General features: G+C 41.4%; 1 protein-coding gene across 14 annotated transcripts in view; it reads right to left on the reverse strand.

Moving 5' to 3' along the window:
• TCOF1 (treacle ribosome biogenesis factor 1) overlaps positions 1-21819 on the reverse strand; it is a 100599-nt gene that overhangs the window by 34578 nt on the left and 44202 nt on the right. For 8 of the 14 annotated variants that reach the window (XM_074212617.1, XM_074212611.1, XM_074212619.1 and 5 more), the window contains 12 exons: positions 20301-20483; positions 19708-19923; positions 19372-19575; positions 18937-19164; positions 13024-13242; positions 12256-12459; positions 10174-10404; positions 9107-9337; positions 8039-8269; positions 7061-7291; positions 4537-4767; positions 3561-3734 (listed from right to left, as the gene is read on the reverse strand). In XM_074212617.1, the coding sequence (XP_074068718.1) occupies positions 3561-3734; positions 4537-4767; positions 7061-7291; positions 8039-8269; positions 9107-9337; positions 10174-10404; positions 12256-12459; positions 13024-13242; positions 18937-19164; positions 19372-19575; positions 19708-19923; positions 20301-20483 (2583 nt within the window). The remainder of the gene's footprint in view (positions 1-3560; positions 3735-4536; positions 4768-7060; positions 7292-8038; positions 8270-9106; positions 9338-10173; positions 10405-12255; positions 12460-13023; positions 13243-18936; positions 19165-19371; positions 19576-19707; positions 19924-20300; positions 20484-21819) is intronic. The other 6 variants (XM_074212615.1, XM_074212614.1, XM_074212618.1 and 3 more) reach the window with 6 other exon arrangements.

The following is a 21819-nucleotide window of genomic DNA, read 5'->3' on the forward strand; positions in this document are numbered from 1 at the left end:
GCAGAGGTCACCCGCTGTTCCCCCACTTTGTGCCTGGTGCTCCCCAGGGTGTAGCTCAGGAGACTCCCCGCTTCTGTGAGCCGAGGCGCCCAGCGCCCTGGGGCTGCCTCCTGGAGGCTGAAGTTCTTTTGCTCTGGCGCAGAACCCCTCTGACCCCGGGGAGCAGAGCCTTTCTGCTCTTTTCCAGGTTACCTTGAATAGGAGAACTGCAGCACTGGGTCCCTCTGTGGGTTCTGTCTCTTGAAAGTTTAGTTAGAGTCCTTAGTTTATAAGTTTTATCAGAGAGCACCTTAGACCCGATCCTTTCTTGTCGCCATCTTGGCTCTGCCCCCCCATGCCTTTCAATGATTACAAATTTAAGTGTCTAGTCCTTTCAAGAAACCAGATGCTGAATAAAGGGATCCTTCAATTAGGGTACCTGGGACCAAATTGCTATCATCTATCCAAACCTTATGGTTCAGAACCACTAAGGTCTCTTTCATATTTGTAGAACCATCATTATAACAAGAACAATAATAAAACTAAGTAATAACAATAATAGTAACAATAATTTGTCATTTTACTCATGTCTGATTCCATGTGATTCTGTTGAGTTTTCTGGGCAAAGACCCTGGAATGGTTTGCCATTTCCTTCTCCAGTTCATTTTACAGATGAGAAAACTGAGGCAATCAGATGACTTGCCAAAGATCTTACAGCTAGTAAGTGCCTGAATTCAGGTCCTCCTGACCCCAAGACCAACATTTATCCACTGTGCCAGTCACCCCAATAATAGCAGCTAGTATTTATTTACTGCTTCAAGACTTGCAAAGCACTTAACATATGTTAACTCAATCATACTCATTTACCTCATCAAGTATTTCATCCTTACAATATTCCTATGAGATAGGAGCTATTAATGAGAAGATACTAAGTTTAGGAGTTCTGGAAAAAAATTAAAAGTTGGTTGGGATTTTCAAACTCTAAGTGAATGAACAGCAGAATACATTAAGGAAGTAGTCAATACACTTAAATTCTAAGGTATAGTTAAAGACAAATAAGGTCAAATTAGAACTAAGAAGTCAGAGATACAGAAAAGGACCTAAGAAGTCAAAGATGAACCAAAAATGATAAACTAGGAACTATTTAAAGAATAACAACTTGGAATAATTAAATAAGTGATTAAATAAGTAATTAAATAAGAGATATTTATCTGTGAGCTATTTTTTTTAAAATGGCCTGAAAACTGTCGACTGAAGTTTGTAGGGAGTATCCACATCAAAGATATAACAATTCTTTTACAGCACTGAAGTAAACTCTATTCTTATATTTTTAAATAAAAAAAGTAGGTGGGGAATTTAAAACTCAAATCTATTTTTAAAAAGGATTAAATTTTTTTTACATCTTTTTTTTAAGGTAGGTGGGTGCAAATTGAGAAAGATGACAAAAATGGGAAGAAAAACACACTAATTGTGATGGAAGATTTGTTCACTGGTAAATACATTAACAAAAGATCATAGATTTAGACCCAGTAGGGATCTTCCATCAAGAATAGGCCATGAAGACTAGAGGTGTCCTTTTATAGATGAGGAAACTAAGACTTGGAGTTTTCTATCAATTTGGAAATAAGCAAAAAAGGGAGTGAAAAAGGGTCAATTCCTTTGACATGGAAATTCTATGACTAGGCATTTACCCAAAGAGTGCCAATAATAGAAACAAGGGCTCCATGGATGTCAAAATTATTCATGGAAGCACTTTTCTGGGGTGGCAAGTAGCCAGAAACTAAAAAAACTATAAAACTAAAACTAAAAGCTAGAAAAAAAAGCAGATTCCCATCGATTGTGGAATGGTTAACAAAACACACTATGATATGTGAAGGCAATTATTACTGAAAACAAAATCAGGAATGAGGAGGTCATAGAAACATAGAGAAGATATATATTAATTGATACTAAATGACCTAAACACAGAAAGAAAAGAATGTACATGATGATTACAACAACAAAAATGAAAAGATCACTTAAAAAAAATGAACTCTAAATAACTAAAAACCTAAATAAGATCTGAGAGAACACATAGGAAATATACTGTTCTACATGGGTCAGAGGCCTGGTAGACATTGCTAGATGAGGTCACTTTACTGGACATGCTTTCCTTTCTGACAAGAGATGATAAGATGATTCAATGGGAATGGGTAAGAGTTCTGAATTGGCAAAATCTTTCTGGCAAGTAACGTGGAATTATACTATAAAAACTACAAAGTTGCTTATACTTTTTTTTGTGTCTATTTTTTGTGTCTATACTTTTTTGCTCAAAGATTCCACTGCTATAAAGACTCATCCATTTAAAATACTTCAATCAGTACTGGATAATAGAGTGTCCAAAGATCAACAACTTGGGGGCATAATAATATCAGAAATATAAGATAAACAGGTACAAGGCAGAGAGATATAATAAAAATTATTTCAAGTGAAACAGAATGAAGAAAAGAAGAATTGTAAGAACACATACACTGACTAACATCACAAAGTAATAATAACATACACCCCATGAATACAGTCAAAAACATTTAGAAATGGACATGGAAACAAAATAATTTTTACTCCTACTCTAATATATAAACATAGACATGGGCATAGAAATACACATGCACTTTACTTTATATACACCTACACACATACTTTTACTTTTTCTTCCTTGACAGGTTAATCTTTAACTATTTTAATTACTGGGTAATTTGTAGGAAATTATACTTTTACTTATTTGCTCATGAAAAGGGTTAATCTTAAGACTATTTCCCCATCTGTAAAATAAGACTAATAAGATCTATACTCCCCACTTCCTAAGTCTATGATGAGGATATTATTTTTTAATCCATGGAGAACTTTAGAATTTTTTTAATATCATCACATCATTTACATCACTTGTTGCAGGACCAGATCCCCAAAGTGATAATGAACCAAACCCAACCTGAGAAATGGGTCTGGAGTACATGGGGACAAGCTCTTAACCCTCTTGTGATCAACATCTTTACAAATGGGTATGGTGTAAGCATTCTGATGCAATTCCATAAGCAGAGATAGCAAGTTGATGAAGTGGGTTAATGTCACAGACCCCAGAGAAGTCATCTGGAGGTGGCAATCACTAGAAGTGTAGGCATAGTGATTTGGAGGATTTGAAAAAACCTTTCAGAAACTTGTCTTGCCTCCTTTAGCAAAAGGAACATGACTAAGGGATATGGGGAGTTACAAGGCAATAACAAGATCCACAGATCCAGAGTAGAAGAGATGCTAATGAGGAGACAGACCAGCTCTTGGTTAAGTGACTTGCCCAACATTACACAGGTGGTAGAGCTGGATTTGAATCTAGGATTACAGCCCTCCTAATCAGTGGTTGCTGAGCCATATAGAAAATAGGTACATGGAGTGACAAAGGAGAGAAAAGTGAGAATAGAGAGTCAGTGTCACACTACCTGCCACCAGGATACTTTATCTGAGAAGTGGAATGAGGCCAATCTGACATGGCCTCAGCAGCCAGGAACAAGTTGGAGCATTACTGCTGCCACCCCTCCCTCTGACCTCACCTGTCTTTGGGTTTCAGGGATCACTGTGTCATCACTGCTGCTGGAGCTCTCATCTGAGCTGCTGAAATCCACCTTTGTGACCTGAAGAGAGTTAACTGCTGACTTCTTGGGAGATAATATAGTGGCTCCTTTCTCTCTCTCCAAAACTGGAGTAAGTATACCTGCAGATTTTACCTACAACAAAGAGGAAGCACCATGAGAGGAAGAAAAGTTAAAAAAAAAAAGGTGATGGTTCCTCTACATTAAAGAGACTGGATAAGTATACATAAGGGATACACCTGGCCCTGAGATACTGGGATGCTGTCTACACCCTCTGAATCCTCACTGCTTTCTGAAGTCTCTTAGGGTCTCCCAACCCATGCTATGTTGAATTAGGTCTTTTCTTTGAGGGGGGTGGAGTAGATGTTTCCCCCCTGGGAGCCCTTGGTAGAGACTGGGGATATGGAGGTCCCTTTCCTTGAGGGGGTGTCAGGTTGGGGAGGTTTCACTCCCTTTTTTGCCTAAGACTACACAGAGAAAAGAAAGGAATCAAGGACCATGATCTAAGAATCAAGGCCTATCCTATTCCCAAGATGATCAAAAATCAAACTGATAAGAAGCTATCAGGGCCAATAAAAGTTGGACTGAATGCAACCACCCCTGAAGTTAGAAAGCCTTTCTTTGTTTTTAATTCGGAACTTTATTTTTTTTAATTTTTTTTTGCAAGGCAATGGGGTTAAGTGACTTGACCAAGGTCACACAGCTAAGTATTAAGTTTCTGAGGCCTGTTTTGAACATTGTACCACCTAGCTGCCCCTGCCTTTGTTTTTAGATCATTGTTTCATTTGTCTTTATGCTTCAGATTTCAGAGATTTAAAATCTACCTGGACTGGGTTCATAGTATAACCAGCTCCTGTCAATGAAGAAGTTAGCCTGGATCACTTTCAGAACCCCTTCTGGATATAAAAATGATCCCATGATCACCTCTAGGCCTTACCTGTCCCTTGGATGCTGGGCTCTCCTCTTCACTCTCTGACTCCTCACTGCTTTCAGAAGTGTCCTTGCTTCTCCCAGGTCCTGATTCTTTGGTCTGGAGGGGCACAGTCTCTGAGTTACAGGGAGCTGGAGTAGACACACTCCCTTGAGTGCTCTTTGTGGAGATAGGAGTGACAGGGGCCCCTTTCCCTGGAGGGGTATTGACCTGGGGAGCTTTCAGTGTGGGCTTTGCCTAAGATTGCACACAAAAAAAATAACAATAAATGAAGACTGGGAATATAGGACTCTGATCCAAGAAACAAAGCTTCCCATGTCACTGTAAAGCAAATTGATGAGAACATATCAGAAACCACAGATGCTGAGGCAAAGTAGAAAGGAAGAAGCAACCTAGGACCTCTTCCCTTCTCATTCCTCAAGACTAACTAATCTGGTGTTCCAACTTTATCATTACTTGTGATCTCTTAATTGTAATATACCGGCAAGCAAAAGAGCTTAGAATGCAACTGAGAATGCACTACCCAGCAAAACAGAATGTCCTCTTCCAGGGAAAAAGATGGACTTTCAATGAACCAGGGGAATTTCAAATGTTCCTGTTGGAATGGCCAGAGCTGAACAGAAGGTTTGATCATCAGATACAGGACTTGGGTGAAGCATGGAGATTGGAGGAGAGGGGGGAAATATGAGGGACTTAATGATGATGAACTACATGTATTCCTGCATAGAAAAATGACACTGATAATACTCATATGAACCTTCTCAGTTAATAGAGCAGGTAGGAGGAGCTTTTATAGATGAAGCACAGGAGAAAGCTGAATTTGAAGATAAAATATAGTGCAAAAATGGAGTCAATAGAAAAAAAGGGAAATGTAATGGGAGAAAGAAAAAGGAGAGGGAGAATAGGCCAAGATATCTCATATAATAAGTTTTTTCTTTATTACAATGAACTATTGCAATGATATGGAAGGGGGGGAAGGCAAGGGGGAATGAGGGAAAAGGCAAGGGGGAATGAGGGAATCTTCGCTCTCATCAGAGGTGGCTAGGAGAGGAAACAGCATATATACTCAATGGGGTATAGGCATCTGGAGTAAGAAGGGGGGACCAAAAAAAAGAAGGGGGGGAGGACAGGGGTAAGGGGTAAGGGTGTGAATGAAGGAGGAGAGGATGGACCATGCGGGAAGAGTGGTCAGATATAATGCATTTTCTTTTTTACTTCTTGCAAGGGGCTGGGATTGGATGGCCTGTCCAGAACCATAGGGCCAGGTGGATTCTGGGCCTAAGGGGTGGTATGGGGGCTCAGGGCCTCTTGGCCTCAGGGCCAGGGATCTGTCTGCTGAGCCAGTCAACAACCCTACAACAGGATCAGAGTGAAAGGAGAGAGAAAATATAGTACATGGTAGTGGAGAAATAAGAAAGGAGGGAGTTGTGATCAGCAATGGCAACGGTGGAAAAATATGGAACTTTTGTGATGGACTTACCATAAAGAATGTGATCCAATGGAACAAAGACTGAAGCACATTTATTATTATTATTATTATTATGATTTTGGGGGGGGTGCAGGGCAACTGGGGTTGGGTGGCCTTCTTGGGGCCACATAGCAGGGTGATCTTTGGGTGTCTGAGGCCGGATTCGAATCTGGGTGCTCCTGGCTCAAGGGCCAGTGCTCTGTCCGCCACCCAGCCGCCCCTACTATTATTACTATTTTATTTTAGGTCTTTTTTTCTCTTTTTTTGGTTTATGCAGGACAGTGGGGTTGGGGTGGCTTACATGTCACACAGCTGGGTGATTGCTGGGTGTACGGGGCTGGATATGGGCTTGGGTGCCCCTGGCTCCAGGGCTGGTGCTCCGTCCACTGCACTACCTAGCCATACCTACAATTATTACTATTATTTTTTTTAATTTTAATTTTTTTCTCTCCCCTTTATCGCTCAAGCGAGTCTATATTTTTTGGGGGAGGGGGTATTTTGTTTACTCTTAAACAAGAATATTTTATTAACGTATCAAAAAAATTGTTTGTACAAAATGAGAATAAATATTAAAAAATGAAACAAAAAAACCAAAACAATGCACCTGTTGGAATCCCTTGATTCCTTTCAAGCACATTATCAAGCATCATATTCTATAGGAAGGCATTTCTAATCTCTGCCTCAGCTATCTGTGTCTTCACTCCAAAGTAATTTTCTATTTCCTTTTAATATGTGTATACCCATGAATAGGCTCCTTGAGGGCAGGGACTATATCACTTTTGTCCTCTTGGCAAACACAGCAGACATTTAATAAAGACTTAGTGAGAGAGGGATTATCCCACCCCTGCAGGCCAAGTCTGTTTTCTGGTTCCATTCAGTGTCTCAGATTTCAAAGGTTCCCTTCCAAGCCAAAAAAGTGCCCAGTGCAGGCTAGAAGGTAACTGGACAGAGGCAGCCTAGGAGGATAAATTAACTTCTGTTTCCTATCTGTAAAATAGAGTTTCACTGGACCAACTCCCTTCCTATTATAAAAATGACCCAATGATCATCTCCAGGTCTCACCTGTTCCTTGGATGCGGGGCTCTCCTCCTCACTCTCTGACTCCTCACTGCTTTCAGAAGTGTCCTTGCTTCTCCCAGGTCCCAACGCTGTGTCCTGAAGGGGCATAGTCCCTGAGTTACAGGGAGTTGGAGCAGACGCTCTCTCTTGAGTGCCCTTTGTGGAGATAGTAATGACAGGGGCCCCTTTCCCTGGAGGTGTATTGACCTGGGGAGCTTTCAGTGTGGGCTTTGCCTAAGATTACACACAAAAAAATAATAATAAATGAAGACTGGGAATATAGGACTCTGATCCAAGAATCAAAGCTGCCCATGTCATATTAGGAACCAGAGATGCTGAGCCATTCCCCTCTCACTTACTCCTTAAGCCTAACCAAACTGTATTTTCAACCTCATCATTAAATGAAACCAGTTACTCCTAATTATAAAACTGGATGATTATTCTTTAAATCTTCACCTTTCTTGACCTCTAGGTAGTATCTGAGACACTCTCCTTTTGGTGTTCTAGTGACGCTATTCTCTCCTGGTTCTTCACCAACCAACAAGGGTGAATCACTCTACCACCTCCTTTACTGAATTCTCCATGTCACAACCCCTAAATATGGTTGGACCCCAAGACTGTCCTCAGTTTTCTTCTCTCTTTATGGTTATCTTATCTGAAACCTTGAATTTAATTGGAATCTCAATGCGGATTGGCACATCTAAATATTCAGAATGGAATTTCTCTCCTGACCTCTAGGCTGAGTAGTGTATCATTGACTGCCCACTGGAAATTTCAACTGTATATCTCAAAGGTATTTCAGACTAAAAATACATGTCTAGAACTGAACCCATCATCTTTCTCCCAAAGCTTCAGGGTTCCCCTTCCAAGTCAGAAGGTACAAGGACAGAGAAAAATAACCTTTGAGGAGTTGCACTGAATCAACTTACTTGTTCTACTTACAGTTCTAAAACTGACCCAATGATTGTCTCTGGGTCTCACCTGTCCCTGTGATGCTGGGTTTTCCTCCTCACTCTCTGACTCCTCACTGCTTTCAGAAGTGTCCTTGCTTCTCCCAGATCCTGATGCTTTGGCCTGGAGGGGAACAATCCCTGACTTCCAGGGAGCTGGAGTAGACACTTTCCCTTGAGTGCCCTTTGTGGAGATAGGAGTGACAGTGGCCCTTTTCCCTGGAGGGGTATTGACCTGGGGAGCTTTCATTCTGGGTTTTGCCTAAAATTGCACAAAGAAAAATAACAATAAATGAAGCCTGGGAATATAGGACTCTGATCCAAGAATCAAAGCTGCCTATGTCATTGGAAAGCAAATTGATGAGAACATATCAGAAACCATAGATGCTGAACCAAAGTAGAAATGAAGTAGCAGCCCAGGACCTCTCCCTTCTCACTCACTCCTTAAGCCTAACCAATCTCGTTTTCCAAATTTTATCATTCAATGAAACCAGTTACTTGTCATCTCTTAATTGTCAAACTAGATGGTTGTACCACAATCTTCATTTTTCTTGACATCTTGGTAGTATTGGACACTCTCTCCTTTTGGTATTCTGGTGACACTGTTATTTCCTATTCTCCATCAATCAACAAGGTTGGATCAAACCTTCATCATTCCTTTACTGGATTTTCTTTCATGTCACATCCTCTCACTATGACAGTATTCTAAGACTATCCTTAATTCTCTTATCTCCTTATGGTAATCTCATCTGCAACCTTGGCTTTAATTAGAATCTCAATGTACTCTATCACATCTAAATATTCAAGTTGGAATTTCTCTCTGAGCTCTAGGCTGAGTAGTGCATCACTGACAGCCTATAGCAAATTTCTAACTGTATATCTCATAGGCATTTCAGACTCAATATCCATGTTTGAAAAACATAATTGAACTCATTATCTTTTCCCTAAGGCTTTCAAAGTTCCCTTTCAAGCCAGAAAGTGACAAGTACAGACCAGAGAAAACTAAACTTTGTTTAATAATCTGTAAAAATAAGGAGTTGCATTGGATCAACTTCCTTTCATTTCTAAACATGATCCAATGAATGAATTCAGGTCTCACCTGTCCCTGGGATGCTGGGTTCTCCTCTTCACTCTCTGACTCCTCACTGCTTTCAGAAGTGTCCTTGCTTCTCCCAGATCCTGATGCTTTGGCCTGGAGGGGAACAATCCCTGACTTCCAGGGAGCTGGAGTAGATACTCTCCCTTGAGTGCCCTTTGTGGAGATAGGAGTGACAGTGGCCCCTTTCCCTGGAGGGGTATTGACCTGGGGAGCTTTCATTCTGGGTTTTGCCTAAAATTGCACAAAGCAAATAACAATAAATGAAGCCTGGGAATATAGGACTCTGATCCAAGAATCAAAGCTGCCCATGTCATTGGAAAGCAAATTGATGAGAACATATCAGAAACCATAGATGCTGAACCAAAGTAGAAATGAAGTAGCAGCCCAGGACCTCTCCCTTCTCACTCACTCCTTAAGCCTAACCAATCTGGTTTTCCAACTTTATCGTTCAATGAAACCAGTTACTTGTCATCTCTTAATTGTCAAACTAGATGGTTGTACCACAATCTTCATTTTTCTTGACATCTTGGTAGTATCGGACACTCTCCCCTTTTGGTGTTCTGGTGACACCGTTATTTCCTGATTCTCCATCAATCAACAAGGTTGGATCAAACCTTCATCATTCCTTTACTGGATTTTCTTTCATGTCACATCCTCTCACTATGACAGTACTCCAAGACTATCCTCAATTCTCTTATCTCCTTATGGTAATCTCATCTGCAACCTTGACTTTAGTTAGAATCTCAATGCACTCTATCACATCTAAATATTCAAGTTGGAATTTCTCTCTCAGCTCTAGGCTGAGTAGTGCATCACTGACTGCCTATAGCAAATTTCTAACTGTATATCTCATAGGCATTTCAGACTCAATATCCATGTTTGAAAAACATAATTGAACTCATTATCTTTCCCCTAAGGCTTTCAAAGTTCCCTTTCAAGCCAGAAAGTGACAAGTACAGACCAGAGAAAACTAACCTTTGTTTAATAATCTGTAAAAATAAGGAGTTGCATTGGATCAACTTCCTTTCATTTCTAAACATGATCCAATGAATGAATTCAGGCCTCACCTGTCCCTGGGATGCTGGGTTCTCCTCTTCACTCTCTGACTCCTCACTGCTTTCAGAAGTGTCCTTGCTTCTCCCAGATCCTGATGCTTTGGCCTGGAGGGGAACAATCCCTGACTTCCAGGGAGCTGGAGTAGACACTCTCCCCTGAGTGCCCTTTGTGGCAATAGGAGTGGCAGAGCCTCCTTTCTCTGGAAGGGTATTGACTTGGGAAGCTTTCATTGTGGGTTTTTCCTGAGGTCAGAGAAAAAAACAGTATGAGCAGAAATGTAAGGGGACCTTTTTTTTTTCATGTGGGATGAAATCATTTCAGTTTTGTTTTCTGAATACCAATGTCTTCATTGATTTATTGTATTTTGCCAGGCATGGAAGAAAAAAACAGAGAACATTATCCTGTTGGAAAAGAAGGCAAGGAATAGGGAAAATGCTAATTATTATGTGTTATAAACAGGAGGACTGGGCAGGGGAAGGAAAGGAAAAGACGAAACTCCAAAAATAAAGAACTGAAAATCATTTGGCTACAGGTCTCAGTTTCCAGAAGCTCAGGAATGAGAGAAAAGATACAAACTGGTAACTACCCTTTTCCCTTCCTGTCATATTAAAAGTTTCAAGAACTTAACAAAAAAGCTTTGATTTTGAAATAAACATGAACATACACTTGTTGGTTTACTGGAAGATAATTTTATGGTCACCAACCACAAGACTGTCAAAGTTGCTTCTCATTCCGGTGGAGAAGAGATCTTTGTCTAAGAATCTCTTGTAATACCAGATCAGAAGAGATCAACATCTCTGTAGATGTCCACATTGTCATTCGAAGAGGCCCTGTGAACTCCCCAAATTTGTTATTGCCCAATGAAAAAGGGGATTACCCTACTTTTGCTAAGACTGACGTCTGCAACCAAAGAAGCAAAACATGAAATGGACATGAACTTTCACCACCAAACCACACACTGCTCTCTCCTGGTTCTCTTCTTGCCTCTTTGATCAATCACTGTTTCCTTTACTGAATCTTCATCCATGTTATGCCCTAATTGTAGGAGTCACCCAAGGCTTTGTCAGCTCTCTTCTATTTCTACTATTTCAGTAGGCGATCTCATGGGCTCCCCTGGCTTCATTTTGCAAATGACTCTCTGATGTACTGGTCCAGACTTAATCTCTCTCCCCAATATTTCTAGTTCCCCCCTCTCCAAGATATCTAGTGGATATCTTAAACTCAACTTGTCCAAAACTGAACTCATCATTTTTCTCTCTGAACCTTTCAGGGTCTTTGCAACTTCCTCCTTACCATAAGGGTTCCACCATCTTCTCAGTATCTATCTCTCACTCCCCTATTACTTTCACAATGACAAGGTCTCTCTTCAACACTGCTACCACTTCAGTGCAGGACTTCATCGCCTAATGCCTGGACTATCACAAGAACCTGCTGATGGATCTAATTTTAGCTCCACCCCTCTCCAAACCATCCTCAGTTTATCAAATTAATCTCCCTAAAACACTGGACTCACTATGTCACATACTACAACTCACTTCTTCCCTTCAATACCCTCCACTGTTTCCGTCACTTCAAGGATCAAATGTAAAATCCTGTTGGACAAAGCTTTTCATAATCTGGTCCCCTTTCCAGTCTTCTTATACCTTATGTACTCCTGCATATTCTCTGATCTACCTTGCTGTTCTTCATTTGAGATACTCCTCTTGACTATGAGCATTTTCATTGGCTGACCCCCCCCCCCCCCGCCAGGCCTGGATCCCCCCTGTCCTTATCTCTACCTCCTTGCTTCCTTCAAGCTTCAGCTAAAATGCCACCCTCTGCAGAAAGTTTTCCCCCCTCCTCCTTAATCTTAATGCCTTCCCTCAGTGATTCTCTCCAATTTATACTTCATACATATCTTATCTTTCCCAGCAGATCCTGTGAGCTCCCTGAGAGCAGAAACTTTGCAGAGCTTACCACAGTACTGGAACAAAGTATCTGCTTAACAGACTTGTTAAGTGGCTGCCTTTAGAGATTGGCATTACGGTCAAAACCAGCTCTCATTCTATATAAGGACAGGTCTGAGACCAAGCCAGGTTCAGATGATGACTCACCTGTGCTTGGGACACAGGCACCTCCACTTCACTGTCTGTTTCTTCAGAGCTCTCAGAACTCTCCTCTGGCCTTCCAGGCCCAACTGCTGTGGTTGGAGATATTCCTTTGATCCTGAAAGCTGCAGTCACTAACCTCCCCAAGGGCCCCTTGGTGGTAGGAGATGGAGAGGTTTTGACCTGAGGAGTTTTCACTGATGATATTGTCTAATGGGAAGAAAACAGAACCAGGGAAAAAAATCAGGATTCAAATGAGAAGACCAAGTGGTTCATTTTGGGGCAAAAACAGCCTCTTTATCTCAAATTCAAGAAATATCCAGAGACAGACAGAGACAGATACACAGACTCAATACAGATCACACACACACACACACACACACACACACACACACACACACACACACACACACACACACACACAGTGTGATAATAAAAAAAAGACACCATTAATGGTAGTCTTTGAGCCTCCTAAGGTAAGGGTTAGTTAAAAAAAGACCAACCACCTTCAAGGAGATCAGGTACCTGTGACTGTAGGCTGTGAACTTGGGGACAGGTGTAGATGCCTGTATGTGAGTATCTCATAACGCATGTGTATATCACACTTATGACCCTTACAACCATTCTTTTCAAATAACTAGCACAAGGACCTGTTATACCCATTTGACAGATGACAAAAGTGAGGTTCAGACAGGCTCCCAGGATTTAGAGGATTTATTCCAGCGCTTTCACCTACCTCCAACTCTGCTGTCACTTCCCTCTCAGACTTCTCACCTGTCTCTGGGAAGTAGGAGTTTCCACTTCACTGTCAGATTCCTCTTTGCCCTCAGAACTCTCCTCTGATGCCTCTGATTTTACTTCTTTGGCTGGAGATATCACCTTGGCATTGGGAGTTGTAGCCACTCTTTTCCCAGGAGTGTGAAGAATTTTCTTCTCTATAAAGCTCTTGGTGGTTGGGGCAGGGGTGGTTTTGACTACAGCTTTCCCTGAAGGCTTCATCATGAGGTAGAAAAGTTCAGAGAAGAAATTACGAGTCATAGGAGATCAATATTTAGTATGTACATAGCATTCTAAGGTTTGCAACTCTTTAAATATGTTATCTTGACAATCCTGGAAGGCAGATACTAATATTATCTCCCCCTTTTACAGATGAGGAAACTGAGGCATAGGGAAATTAAATGACTTGCTCAGAGTCACTCAGCTAGTAGGTAGGATTTGAACTCAAATCTTTTTGACCCCAGGCCCATCACTTTATGCATAATGCCACCTAGCTAGTAATTCCAGAATTGGAACAGCTAGAAGGGTTGGGGGGGTGGGAGGAGATGTAAAAGGACAAGACTTGAGGACTAACTGGATATGGAAGGATAGGGAGAGGGAAGAATACAGGTTGACAAGGTTACAAATGAGTAATGTGAATGATGGGCTGTTCCCCACAGAAATATGAGTTCCTGAAAGGAAATTTAAAGCACTGGGAAGGGAGCTGGATAAGAACCCTTTGAGACAAGTTGAGCTTGAGATGGTAAAGGCATATTTTTGTGCCTTTATGTCTGGAAAGTAATTCGATTGTAACGGAAAGAAGAATTCAGGACAGGGATGAAGAATGTAAATCTGTGCTTTCTGTCAGGGGGCGGAGGAAGGGAAAGGAAGGGAGGGAAGGAGAAAGATGTAAAACTTCAAACTTTGCAAAAAATGATGGTTGAGAACTACTGCTCTATATAGCTGGAAAAATAAATAAATGAAATGTTTAATTAAAAAAAGAATGGGGGCAGAGCCAAGATAGCAACAAGAAAGGATCCTGTCTTAGGCACTCTCTCATAAAACTCATAAGCTAAGGACTCTAAAATTTGAGAGGCAGACCCCATAGAGGGACCCAGTGAGGCAGTTCTCCTACTCAAGGTAACCTGGAAAAAAGCAGAAAGACTCTGCTCCCCGGGGTCAGAGGGGTGCTGCGCCAAAGCAAAAGAACTTCAGCCTCCAGGAGGCAGCCCCAGGGCGCTGGGAGCTGTGGCTCACAGCAGCAGGGAAGTCTCCTGAGCTACACCTCGGGGAACACCAAGCACAAAGTGGGGGAACAGCGGGGGACCTCTGCCAGAGTGAGCACGTGGAGCCCAGCCCTCAGGGCACACAGTGAGCAACGTGGTCTTTCAGCAGCCCAGATCCCGAAAAAGAAGCAGGCAGAGCTGGTAAGCAGGAGCCCCCAGGGCATGAGCCCATTGAACCTAGGGAGGGGAGTGAAGAGAGAGAGACTGCCAAGCTCTGTCCTCTAACTGTGGAACAGGACTCTGGGGCTCTGACCACATTCAGATCCTGATCACAGTCTAGGCCCCCCCCCCATCTCAGCCCCTTCGCATAGGGGGGCGCATATGGTCATTCACAGACCAGGAGGGAAGACAGAGCCTCACACACTGAAACCCTTGTGGGAGTGTCCCAAAAGCTCAGGAAGCATCCCAAAACCAGGCACAGGCTGGGAAAATGAGCAAGCAGAGAAAAAAGAGGAACACCATTGAGAAATATTTTGCAAATGAGCCCAAGAAGGATCGAAATACGCAGTCTGAAGATGAGGAACCACAAGCTCCTGCATCTAAAGACTCCAAGAAAAACAGAAATTGGGCTCAGGCTATGACAGTGCTCAAAAAAGACTTTGAAAATCAAATGAAGGAGTTAGAAGAAAAACTGGGAAAAGAAAGGAGATGCAGGAAAAACATGAAAATGAAGTCAGCAGCTTAGTCAAGGAAATCCAAAAAAGTGCTGAAGATAATAGCATGCTGAAAACCAGCTTAGGTCAAATGGATAAAGCAGTTCAAAAAGTTATTGAGGAGAAGAATGCTTTAAAAAGCAAAAGTAGCCAGATGGAGAAAGAGATAAGAAAACTCTGAGGAGAACAAATCCTTCAGACAAAGAATAGAATTCAGGGAGATTGATGAATTTACCAGAAATCAGGAATCAATGCTTCAAAACCAAAAAACGAAAAATTAGAAGAAAATGTGAAATATCTCATTGAAAAAACAACTGATATGGAAAACAGACTTAGGAAAGATAATTTAAAAATTATTGGAATACCTGAAAGTCATGATCAGGAAAAGAGCCTTGACATCATTTTCAAAGAATTACTACAGGAAAATTGCCCTGATATTCTAGAAGCAGAGGACAAAGTAGAAATGGAGATAATCCACTGATCCCCCCGAGAAAGAGATCCCAAAATATCAACCCCTAGGAATATTATAGCCAAGTTCCAGAACTTCCAAGTCAAAGAGAAAATATTGCAAGCAGCCAGAAGGACACAGTTCAAATATCACGGAGCTGCAGTCAGGATCACACAGGACTTAGCAGCAACTACACTGGAAGCTTGTAGGGCTTGGAATATAATATACCGGAAGGCAAAAGAGCTTAGAATGCAGCCAAGAATGAACTACCCAGCAAGGCTGAATATCCTCTTCCAGGGAAAAAGATGGACATTCAATGAACCAGGGGAATTTCAAATGTTCCTTTTGGAATGGCCAGAGCTGAACAGAAGGTTTGATCTTCAGATACAGGACTCAGGTGAAGCATAGAGAGTGGAGGAGAAGGGGAAAATATGAGGGACTTAATGATGATGAACTACATGTATTCCTGTATAGAAAAATGACACTGATAATACTCATATGAACCTTCTCAGTTAATAGAGCAGGTAGAAGGAGATTTTATAGTTGAAGCACAGGAGAAAGCTGAATTTGAAGATAAAATATGGTGTAAAAATGGAGTCAATAGAAAAAAAGGGAAATGTGATGGGAGAAAGAAAAAGGAGAGGGGGGGAATAATTCGGCAAAGATATTTCATATAATAAGATTTTTCTTTACTACAATGAGCTATTGCAATGATATGGAAGGGGGGGAGGCAAGGGGGAATAAGGGGATCTTTGCTCTCATCAGAGGTGGCTAGGAGAGGAAACCATATATACTCAATGGGGTATAGGTATCTGGAGTAAGGAGCGGGGAGCAGGGGGAAGGGGTGGGGATGTAAATGAAGGAGGAGAGGATGGACCATGGGGGGAGAGTGGTTAGATATAATGCATTTTCTTTTTTACTTCTTGCAAGGGGCTGGGACTGGATGGCCTGTCCGGAACCATAGGGCCAGGTGGATCCTGGGCCTAAGGGATGGTATGGGGGCTCAGGGCCTCTCAGCCCCAGGACCAGGGATCTGTTTGCTGCGCCACTCAGCTACCCTACAGCAGAGTTAGAGTGAAAGGAGAGAGAAAATATAGTACATGGTAGTGGAGAAATATGAAAGGAGGGAGTTGCGATATGCAATGGCAATGGTGGAAAAATATGGAAGTAACTTTTGCGATGGACTTACCATAAAGAATATGATCCACCCACGACAGAGTTGTTGGTGTTGGAACAAAGACTGAAGCACATTTTTTATTATTATTATTTTTTGGGGGGTGCAGGGCAAATGGGGCTGGGTGGCCTGCCTGGAGCCGCATAGCAGGGTGATCATTGGTTGTCTGAGGCCAGATTTGGACCTGGGTGCTCCTGGCTCAAGGGCCAATACTCTGTCTGCCACCCATACTATTTTTACTATTTTATTTTATTTTAGGTCTTTTTTTCCTTTTTTTTTGGTTTTTGCAGGGTAGTGGGGTTTGGGTGGCTTGCATGTCAGAAGGCTGGGTGATTGTTGGGTCTATGGGGCTGGTGCTCCATCCATTGTGCCACCTGGCCATACCTACAATTATTACTATTATTTTTTAATTATAATTTTTTTCTCTCCCTTTCTACTTATCTACCTGTCTCTCTTTATACATCTAGCTATACCCACATCTATTTATATTTACAGTACATTTATCTATACATCTATGGCTATATATTCTTTCTTTCTATCTATCTATAGCTTAGAACATCAGGGGGTAAGATTCTGATGATCCAGAAAATAAGAGAAGGGCTAACCATACCAGTAGAACAGAACAAGGAACATGTCATGGAAACCATGAGAAGAGAATATGATGAGAGCAATAAAACAATATGAAAGGCTTCAGAGAAGTCAAAGTGATGAGATCAAGTCATTAAATTAAGCGACCACTGAGACCCCTGAACTGTGCCATTTCAACAAGACAGAAGGGATACATAAAGAAATATACTGTACATTTCCTTAGACCATTCTCTATCACTACTAAGTAGGTCTATACTCCCAACATGAAAGAAGAGGAAGAAGACTTATGAACAAAAAATTTATTGCAGATTTTTGTGATGGCAAATTATGCAAACTAAGGAATTCACCATCATTATGGAATGGCTGAATAAATTGTAGGAATGAAAATGCAGTGATGTATTATGTTTTAGAAGAAATGAGCAAGGGGACAGTTTTCAGAAGTCTATCAAGACAAGTTTGATAGGAAACAAAGTTAAATGAGTAAATATAAAGACAAAACTTTGAAAGACTTAAGCCCTCCAATCAATGCAATGATCAACCACGATTCCAGAGGACTCACAATGAAGCATGTCACCCAAGTTTTGAAAAGAGATGTCAGATTCAGACTGAAAATTGATACATATACCTTTTTTGGACATGGTGAATATTTAGCTTGACTAAACATATTTGTTAAAAGGATTCTCCTCTTCCCCCTTACTCCTGGGGGGGTGGGAAGCAGAGAGAAAATATTTTTATTTAAAAAATTAATATACAAGGAAAAATGCTATGGTCAGAGACCAGATATCATAGAATAGAGCAGTTGAGTGGGAAGGAAAAAAATAAAGTGAGCAAGGACAGAAAATTCTTCTTAGGAGTTCAACAGAGAGAGGGAAAAATAAAACATTTGCTTGAGGATATAACTGGTTCAAGTCCAAGTTTTTTAAGAATGCAGGAGCCTGCGGGGTGGTGAGGTGGTGCAGTGGATACAGCACAGTGATGAAGTTAGGAGGACCTGAGTTCAATTCTGAACTCAGATATCTGATACTCACTACCTGTGTGACCCTAGGCAAGACCGTTGCCCCACAAAAAACTAAAAAAAAAAAGAAAAGAATGTGGAGTGCTAGACACATTTGTAGGTAATAAGGAAAGAAATAGTAGTGGATAGGGAGGGACTAGATAAGAAACTGATGGATGAGGCAGGCTCCTCAGGGAAACAGGAAGTTAAGAAGTGACTAAGAGTAAAACAGGAGAAATGGGTGAAAATGTAGAGCAGTTTTGATTTAGTGGAGTAGGGGAAATAAAGGAAGGCTTCACTTGCCTTAGTTACATAGAAGTAAAGGACATTTGCCAAAAGAAAATGAATGCATTTCATGGAGGGGAAATAGAACCCATGGAATTTATAGCTGGAAAGGATCTTTTGTTGTTGTTCGGTTGTGTCTGAATCTTTATGACACCATTTGGTTTTTCTTGGCAAAAATACTGAAGTAGTTTGTCATTTCCTTTTCCAGATCATTTTACAGAAGAGGAAACTGAGATAAACAGAGTTAAATGACTTGCCCAGGGTCAAGTAAGTGTCTTGAGACTGGATTCAAACTCATGAAAAGTCTTCCTGATTCTTGCCCAGGGTTGTATCTACTGTACCATATGCATCCCAGAAGAGATCTTAGAGGGCCTATATTGCAATCCTCCCCAATTTGCTAAAGGGACAACTAAAACTCAAAAAGGAAAAGGGCAAGTGGTGTTCAAGTCAATGTTTCCTGACCACAGTTCCGTTTGGTCACTTCCTCCTGTCTTAAGTCTCACCTGAACTTGGAGTGTGGGAATTTCCTCTTCACTTTCTGACTCCTCACTGCTTTCAGAGCTCTCTGACTCAGAGACCTCAGTAGCTGATGGTGCCTTGACCCCAGAAGTCAAAGTCCCTGATTTCATAGGGGCAGAAAGGGCTTCTTTCCCCAGGGGCCCTTGGGTTGGGGAAGGCGCAATTTTTGTTGTAATGGCATTAACCCATAGACGTTTCACTGGTGATTTTTCCTAAGATAATGAGAAAAGAGGAAAAAAAGGGGTAAAAATCTAAGGTTCAAAGTCACAACTCCCTTGAACAGCAGGAACTTCCTCACTCAGTAAACAAGACCTAACTGAAATACCAATTTCCTAAGGAGTTGTATGCCTGAAGGGCTTACAGCCAGTGGCAGCTTGAAACCCCCAGCCCCCCAACAGGGGACCAGTCTAAGTCACCACCTTTTCTTGAGAAGCTTTGATCTCTTCTTCACTCTCAGATTCCTCACAGCTTTTGGAACTAGTCTCTGAACTTCCTGGTTCTGTGGCTATGACTGTAGACCCTGTCCTGGTCTGGGGCTCTGAAGTCACTGGTTTTCCAGGAGCAACAAAGACCTCTTTTGCTGGTGTAGCATTGACTTGGAGAGCCTTCCCTGATGATTTTTCCTAAGATCACAAGGAAAAGAATGAGGGAAAGAAATCTGATTTAAAATTACTCCTTTGTGAGGTTCCATAAATTTGCCTATTTGTACAACCCAAGAGTTACACAGGCCACTGGTATAAAGGATGAGGTATCACCTGTTTCCGGGGCACTATGATATCCTCTTCAATCTCTGAATCCTCACTGCTCTCACAACTAGTCTCTGGTAGACTGAATGCAGATGCCTTGACTGAGGGTCTGATTTTAGCCTGGAAGATCCCTTTCCCCAAGGGTACCTTACTGAGGCTTGAGGGGGCAGGGGTTCTATTAGCTGGTGTAGCATTGGCCTGAGGAGTATTCACAGATGATTTTTCCTAAGATCATAAGAAAGAAGACAAAAGGGAAAGATATCTGAGTTTCACAATATGTACTCTAAGATCTATATTCTGTGGGCAGCTAGGTGGCAAGTGGACAGAGCACCAACCCTGGAGTCAAGGACCTGAGTTAAATCCAGCCTCAGACACTTAATAATTACCTTGCTGTGTGACCTTGGGCAAGTCATTTAAGCCAATTGCCTTAAATAAACAAAAAAATGAAAAATTTTAAAAATAAAGATCTGTATCTTTCCCTGAGCAGCAAACAACCAGTCCCAACTGAGACATACATTTTACTACAAAACTGCACACCTGGAGGGCTGACTAGGCAATGGCAGCTCAGACTCTGGTACCAGGGAATTGATGTGAGGCATCACCTGTCTCTGTGGAGCTGAGGCTTCTTCATCACTCTCTGATTCCTCACTGCTCTCAGAACTTGTCTCTGGACTTGCAGGTTCTGCTGCCTTGGCCTGGAGGTTTGAAGTCACTGACTTACTAGGAACAGGAAGGGTCCCTTTCCTTGGGGATACATTGGTACCAGAGTTGGGGGCACTTTTAACCTGAAGAAAACAAACAACAATTAATTAATCATGTACTATGGACAAAGCACTATTAGTCAATAGGAATACAAAAAACAATGAAAGAGGAAGATAATACAAGGTAAGGAAAAAAATACTTGCAGCTAAGAGGATATGCAGGAAACTTAGGGAAGATTTCGTTAGGGAGGTGATCAGAAGCTGAACCTCAAAGACAAATCAAGCAATCATCATCACCATAGCTAATATTTATAAAAAGCCTGCTTTGTGTCAGATCTGATTATCTGATTCTCACAACAACCCTGGAAATAGATGCTATTTATTATCCTCATTTTACAAAAGAGGAAACAGAGGCAAAGAGAGGTGAAGTGGTTTACCCTGGATCACACGGCCAGTAAGTGCCTGAGGTTAGGCTGGAACCCAAGTCTTCTTAATTATAGAGCTAGTGCATGATCTGCACCAGTCTACCCTATTGAGAACTCTTAAATGAAGGAAGGCTGGCAGTGAATAAGGAAGAATATAAATAAGGATAAGAAAGGTAGGATGGAAGAATATTGAGAATACCAGGCTATGGAGAACATATTTTATCCTAGAGACAACAGGAAATCACTGATAGATTTTCAGAGGGGAGTGATGAAATCAGACCTGTGAGTCCTCTTCCCAGATGGCTTCACTCAAAAAAAAAAAAAGAGACATGAGGTAAGTCAAGAATTAGATGTGCATACTCTGAAATTAAAGGGCTCTAGAATTCCTAAGAGAATATGTGACAATGGAGAATCTGACTCACTCTGAAGAGCTACTGGCTCCCGACCTCATCTAAACACACAGAAACACTCTTTCCACTTTGCACCTAGACCTAGGGATAGATGTGTGATAGAACTGTCTTTCCCCTTTAACTCTCACCTTTCTTGTAATGGAGCTACAATTCAGATGAACATATTAACCAAAATGAAGAGAGGTTGATCAGTGGGATTGACTAAAGAGACACAAATGGACACAGGAGCAGTGTTCAATAAATCCAAAGATCTCAGCTACTCATACAATATATCTAGAAAAGCTTCACAAGGACACATAAACATAAAAAGTAATATTATAGGGGCAGCTAGGTGGTGCAGTGGATAAAGTACGGGTCCTGGAGTCAAAAGTACCAGGGTTCAAATCTGGTCTAAGACACTTAATAATTACCTAGCTGTGTGGCCTTGGGCAAGCCACTTAACCCCATTTGCCTTGCAAAAAAAAAAAAAGTAATATTATAAACAAAATAGAGACAAAAGAAATTTCCTTTCAGATATATATCAGAGAAATAGGTGTTCCTGATCAAAGTTATAGAGGATCACAAAAGATGAAGTGGATAATCTTG

Source organism: Macrotis lagotis, chromosome 1 (assembly GCF_037893015.1).
Source record: "Macrotis lagotis isolate mMagLag1 chromosome 1, bilby.v1.9.chrom.fasta, whole genome shotgun sequence".
NCBI classification, from domain to species: domain Eukaryota; kingdom Metazoa; phylum Chordata; class Mammalia; order Peramelemorphia; family Peramelidae; genus Macrotis; species Macrotis lagotis.